Source organism: Bacillus rossius, chromosome 10 (genome assembly GCF_032445375.1).
Source record: "Bacillus rossius redtenbacheri isolate Brsri chromosome 10, Brsri_v3, whole genome shotgun sequence".
Taxonomy (NCBI): Eukaryota; Metazoa; Arthropoda; class Insecta; order Phasmatodea; family Bacillidae; genus Bacillus; species Bacillus rossius.
Window position 1 is genome coordinate 5,655,872 of NC_086337.1, and position 6,573 is coordinate 5,662,444.

Consider the following 6,573-nt stretch of genomic DNA (forward strand, 5'->3'; position numbering starts at 1 on the left):
GAGGAGTGGTCAGGTAGGAGTAGTCAGAGAGGAGTGGTCAGGAAGGAGTGTTCCAAGGAGGAGTGGTCAGGGAGGATTGGTCAGGTAGGAGTGGTCAGGGAGGAGTGCTCAGGGAGGAGTAGTCAGGGAGGAGTGTTCCAAGGAAGAGTGGTCAGGGAGGATTGGTCAGGATGGTGTGGTCAGGGAAGAGTGCTCAGGGAGGAGTAGTCAGGGAGGAGTGTTCCAAGGAAGAGTGGTCAGGGAGGAGTGGTCAGGGAGGAGTGGTCAGGTAGGAGTGGTCAGAGAGGAGTAGTCAGAGAGGAGTGGTCAGGAAGGAGTGTTCCAAGGAGGAGTAATCAGGGAAGAGTGGTCAGGGAAGAGTGCTCAGGGAGGAGTGGTTTAGGGAGGAGGGGTCAGGGAGGAGTGGTCAGGGAGGAGTGGTCAGGTAGGAGTGGTCAGGGAGGAGTGGTCAGAGAGGAGTAGTCAGGGGGGAGTGGTCAGGGGGGAGTGGTCAGGGGGTAGTGGTCAGGGAGGAGTGGTCAGGGAGGTGTGGTCAGAGAGGAGTAGTCAGGGAGGAGTGGTCAGGGGGGAGTGGTCAGGTAGGAGTGGTCAGGGAGGAGTGGTCAGGGAGGAGTGGTCAGAGAGGAGTAGTCAGGGAGGAGTGGTCAGGGAGGAGTGCTCAGGGAGGAGTGGTCCAGGGAGGAGTGGTCAGGGAGGAGTGGTCAGGCTGGAGTTGTCAGGGAGGAGTGGTCAGGGAAGAGTGGTCAGGGAGGAGTGGTCAGGTAGGAGTGGTCAGGGAGGAGTGGTCAGAGAGGAGTAGTCAGGGAGGAGTGGTCAGGGAGGAGTGGTCAGGTAGGAGTGGTCCAAGGAGGAGTGGTCAGGGAAGAGTGGTCCAGGGAGGAGTGGTCAGGGGGGAGTGGTCAGGGGGGAGTGGTCAGGGAGGAGTGGTCAGGGAAGAGTGGTCAGGGAAGAGTGGTCAGGGAGGAGTGGTCAGGGGGGAGTGGTCAGGAAGGAGTGGTCCAGGGAGGAGTGGTCAGGAAGGAGTGGTCCAAGGAGGAGTGGTCAGGGAAGAGTGGTCAGGGGGGAGTGGTCAGGGAGGAGTGGTCAGGGAAGAGTGCTCAGGGAGGAGTGGTCAGAGAGGAGTAGTCAGGGGGGAGTGGTCAGGGAGGAGTGGTCAGGTAGGAGTGGTCAGGGTGGAGTGGTCAGAGAGGAGTAGTCAGGGGGGAGTAGTCAGGGAGGAGTGGTCAGGGGGGAGTGGTCAGGGAGGAGTGGTCAGGGAGGAGTGGTCAGGGAGGAGTGGTCAGGGAGGTGTGGTCAGAGAGGAGTAGTCAGGGAGGAGTGGTCAGGGGGGAGTGGTCAGGGAGGAGTGGTCCAGGGAGGAGTGGTCAGGGAGGAGTGGTCAGGCTGGAGTTGTCAGGGAGGAGTGGTCAGGGAAGAGTGGTCAGGGAGGAGTGGTCAGGGAGGAGTGGTCAGGGAGGAGTGGTCAGGGAGGAGTGGTCCAAGGAGGAGTGGTCAGGGAAGAGTGGTCCAGGGAGGAGTGGTCAGGTAGGAGTGGTCAGGGAGGAGTGGTCAGAGAGGAGTAGTCAGGGAGGAGTGGTCAGGGAGGAGTGGTCAGGGAAGAGTGGTCCAGGGAGGAGTGGTCAGGTAGGAGTGGTCAGGGAGGAGTGGTCAGGGAAGAGTGCTCAGGGAGGAGTGGTCCAGGGAGGAGTGGTCAGGGAGGAGTGGTCAGGGGGTAGTGGTCAGGGAGGAGTGCTCAGGGAGGAGTGGTCCAGGGAGGAGTGGTCAGGGAGGAGTGGTCAGGAAGGAGTGGTCCAAGGAGGAGTGGTCAGGGAAGAGTGGTCCAGGGAGGAGTGGTCAGGTAGGAGTGGTCAGGGAGGAGTGGTCAGAGAGGAGTAGTCAGGGAGGAGTGGTCAGGGAGGAGTGGTCAGGTAGGAGTGGTCAGGGAGGAGTGGTCAGGGAGGAGTGGTCAGAGAGGAGTAGTCAGGGAGGAGTGGTCAGAGAGGAGTAGTCAGGGGGGAGTGGTCAGGGATGTATGGTCAGAGAGGAGTAGTCAGGGAGGAGTGGTCAGGGAAGAGTGCTCAGGGAGGAGTGGTCCAGGGAGGAGTGGTCAGGGAGGAGTGGTCAGGGAGGAGTGGTCAGGGGGGAGTGGTCAGGGAGGAGTGGTCAGGGAGGAGTGGTCAGGTAGGAGTAGTCAGGGAGGAGTGGTCAGGAAGGAGTGTTCCAAGGAGGAGTGGTCAGGGAGGATTGGTCAGGTAGGAGTGGTCAGGGAGGAGTGGTCAGGGGGGAGTGGTCAGGGAGGAGTGGTCAGGGAGTCAGGGAGAATATAAGAGAAATCAAATAAAAAAAAACATATAAATAAATTTTCCTTGCGATCAACCAAAAAAATGTAACAATAGAAAAATACGTATTTTTAGAGGTATTTACAAAATTCCACTGGAACCGTATATAAAAGTTAGCCTGTCACTCTCCAGCCCATAAATATCTCTATGCAAAATTTCATGGCGTAGCAAACAAACACGCGCTTTTATAATATTAGTTAGGATGTGCAAATTATAAAACGATTAATAAAAAAAGCTACACTGACATCTACCGGTGTATTGAGGTACTATTATGCAGAGCTTTAATTTTTCTTACTGTCTACTCAATTCCTTACAATGGCGAAACGTAACGTAATGGCTTGAAAGCTATTGCTCGGCAGACATAGAGGAATGACACTAACAGTTTGTATATCTATGACATACATTACATAAAATTAATATATATATTTTAAACCCGTTTAAAGATTGTTCGTTTAGACAAATATAGCCTATGTCCTTCCCCAGGATATAATCTATCTCCTTGCCAAATTTAACTAAGATCCTTTCAGCCGTTCAGCCGGGAAAAGGTAACAAACAAACAAACAAACAAACAAACAGACAGACAGACTGTGTTACTTTCACATTTATAATATTAGTATTGATTTAATATTTTGAAAAAGCACTTAAAGGTCCTCGGATAGTTTAAAAATTTGTTCCAAGCATCAGTTTTGCCGAATATTTTCCAAACATTTTTGCAAGCCCGGCTAGTCCATTCTCCAGACACTGGCCTAAACAAAACATTTTCTTAGCAATCTTTCTGCCCCCCTTCCACCAATACTTACAATGTCCATGTCCACAGTCAACCTTTGCTCATGACTGAGAAGACAGCAAATATCCAAAATCGCATTGTTTACATTAGTTGTAAATAAAACACATTTTAATACTTGTTAAATTAATGCCTGAGTAAAGTCTGAAAATGCATAGGCCTAATATATTATTTTAGCAGTAACGAGTTGGCTATATTACCACGTCTGTTTTTCCTAGATCTTTTCTGTGGTGGCTCTACGTTTGAATCGTCTTCTGTGGTAGAGTTTTTATTAACGTCTGGAACAAACACAGCAGCTTTCTCACCGGACGGCACGATGTACCTGTCAGACACAGGAACCACAAAATGAAAGGCAATCAAATAACTTGATCAACAACAAGTTACAAACTGCTATTAAACACACAGTGAGCCAACCTACGGACTTATCAATCAGTACCTATATGACATGCTTTATAATAGGAATATTGCTCGGAGAAGCAATGCTGTTACATGCTGTGTTCCAAGCAGCACCGGGAGTTACGAGCTCCGCGCAACAACCAGGCTTCCACACAAACAACACCGACACCGAAGTGAGTCTGCAAGGACACTGTGATGTCCTGCGTGCACGCCACAACCACACGGCAGACTGTGGTCATTCCAATACTTGCACTGGTACCACATAGTTCATCTGTAACAACTGCATCATTATTGCACAGAATCAAAAATTAGTAACATCATTTTCTTTTTTTTTATTTATATTGTCTTTGAGTACTTGCACATTACTGTAATTTGAAATGAAAACATTTACATACACAAAATTACTTTAAAATTCATTAATTATTTTACAGACTATTGTGATTTTCATAACATATTAGTAGGGACGAGATTACATTGTGAATTGCGATAAAAACAAAATACCACTTCAAAGCATGTAAATACAACATACCTATGCAAGTTAATTCATATTTTCACCAAAATTTAACTACAAAAATATAAATCTATCAGCAATTTGATCAAACTTAAATGAAATTACAAACATTTAATTTTTTTATATTAAATTCATCATTTCTATAATATAAATTCACAGCAGGTAAGTCATAGACATACAAACACTGAGTGAGAGTAATCTCTGTCTGCCACATGGTCACACAGTAAGGTTTGGCAATTGCCTATCTTTCTCCTTGGCGGAATCCATCCGCTTGGTGAAGCTCACGGCTGCTTGCCAGCTAGAGCATTAATAGCAAAATATTTTTAACTTTGTCAATAGATGGCATTGCCTCGAATTCGAAACATGCTATCGTTTTGCAAGTCCGTAAATAAAATAAACAAACAGATTTTAGGCGTGGTAGGTGGCGAATAAAAGATATACACATCGATCAACACGGTGATGACCAGCGATGACATTATTGCTTTCCTCCTTAGAAGTGCCCTCCCACAAACTGGAGCTGACAGCTGGAGACCTGGTCCGCTGGTGCACCGAGATTGTGCAACGGCACCAGGCTAATCATAACAGAGCTGGAGAGAAACATTATAAAAGAAACTTTTTTCAATGAGCCACTAAAGGAGAGAGCATGTCGTTTCCCTGCTCCCAATAATATTCAGTAATTTTCCAATACATGCTGCTAAAGTCTCAGCCCATGCCAGTCGCATGGTCAGCTCTGTGTTGTGTGTCCTCAAACATATACATACTGGCAGAAAATAATACATCATGTTTTCTACTTGAGAGTAATTGTTCTGTATCATGTATTCAAGTTTATCCTGTGATCCTGATCCTGATCGCATGATCCTGTATGACTGATCCTGTGGTGTACGATGCTTGCTGTTTTAATTTAATACGTCAAAATTTTTACAATTATTAGGTACAATACAAACAATGCTAGAAAGTAGAAAAATATATATTTTCTGATGTTTATTTGATTTGACAATATGATTATTAGTCGTTGTTACAACACAATTTGTGTTGTATTCAGTATCTGTTGATGTACTAAATTAAAAAATCAAGCATAATGTACTATGTATTTAGGATCATACTATTTGGATTAAGGGATAAACTTGGACACGTGATACAGAACACATAAAATATAGCATTAAATTATGAATGTAAAGAACCAATAAATTCTGCAACACTACCATGCCAATGAAGTGTAAAACTGCAGTACGAATCAGACTCATCTATCTTTTTTTTATAATTCATTTTCCCCTCTTTATTCATTCTCCTCTGGATCCAATTCTTAAGTTCACTCAGACAAAGTCACGAGCAAAAGCATATTATAAAATCAGATACTAAAGGCGTTCATCTATTTACTCTGAAAATAGTTTTTTTTTTTTTAATTCCTACTGGTTTCCACTAAGTACGTGTTAAGTGCAATAGCACGTAACCTAATGTACAAAAAGGAATATTATGTTTGATTCATGTAATGAGTACCTACTACTGTAACAATGAATATATGTGCTATTGCAAGTAACAATACAGTGCTACGCACCTCCATACTGCTAAATACAAATCCCTGTTAAGGACTGATGCATGGGTGTAGATGTGCAGAGGGGATTAATGTTTCTTTATTTTTTAATTAATTATGTTTCATTGCGTCAAAACATCCAAATGCAACATATACACGTTCTTAGATATGGAAAACCAAACAATCGCGAACGTAATTAAAACACATCATGTCAGGCCGCTTCACTGTATAGGATATGTGACATGCAAACGGTAATTTCTCAGAAACAAGTTGGAATTTTGAAACGCTTTTACAATGTAAATAGAGGAATGCTTTTAGTTTTCAATAAAAGTAATATCGGAATTTTATCATTCATTTATGGAAAAGCCGCCAAGAGAATTTCACAATTACCGGCAACTGAAGAAACTAAATCCTGCCCCATTTGTAGTTTTATCTTTATTTTTAACACTAAGCCCACTTAAAAGGTATTACCGAAAAAAAATTTTCAATATTTTTCGTAGTATTAAAAAGCTCTGTATCATCAATCACTCATTTAGAAAAGTCGACAGACCTAACCTAAAAAAAAAAGGAAAATTGTTATCCATACTCAGATTTAATAGATGCAACACCACTGGAGGAAGTCTCTTGCACTCTTACGGTTGAAACTTCCATATCGTCCTTGATTTTAGGTTCCGTCATGAAACTAACGTGTGCTCCGTGTGTACGATGTTGTGATACTTGAGCGCTATCGTATATCGTTTGTTTCTTTCTTTTTTTCCAGTTTGTTGATATTTGGTAAAGTACCAATAGCAAAACCGGAAACAACTTGGCGCAAGGACTCGTAGGGGCATTTGACTAGCAGACACAAAAAAACTCGATTATTTGTAGAATAAATTCACAAAAAAAAAAATTTTAAGGATAACATACTATTTTATACAAACCTTATCAAACAATGTGTTGATTTAATTATTAAGAAAAAAGTCTTTACAAATACTACATTAATAAACACCCTGTCTTATCCCTTATTCTGACCTCGACCAGTAAACCCACCCCT

The 6,573-nt window shown here is 43.9% G+C and overlaps 1 protein-coding gene across 1 annotated transcript in view; it reads right to left on the bottom strand.

The window, feature by feature from the left end:
- LOC134535740 (tRNA-dihydrouridine(47) synthase [NAD(P)(+)]-like) overlaps positions 1-6,354 on the bottom strand; it is a 122,598-nt gene extending 116,244 nt beyond the window's left edge. The window contains exons 1-2 of the mRNA XM_063374973.1: positions 6,127-6,354; positions 3,303-3,424 (exon numbers count right to left, since the gene is read on the bottom strand). Coding sequence (XP_063231043.1) covers positions 3,303-3,424; positions 6,127-6,218 — 214 coding nt within the window. The 5' untranslated portion in view covers positions 6,219-6,354. The remainder of the gene's footprint in view (positions 1-3,302; positions 3,425-6,126) is intronic.
- Positions 6,355-6,573: the final 219 nt, after the last annotated feature.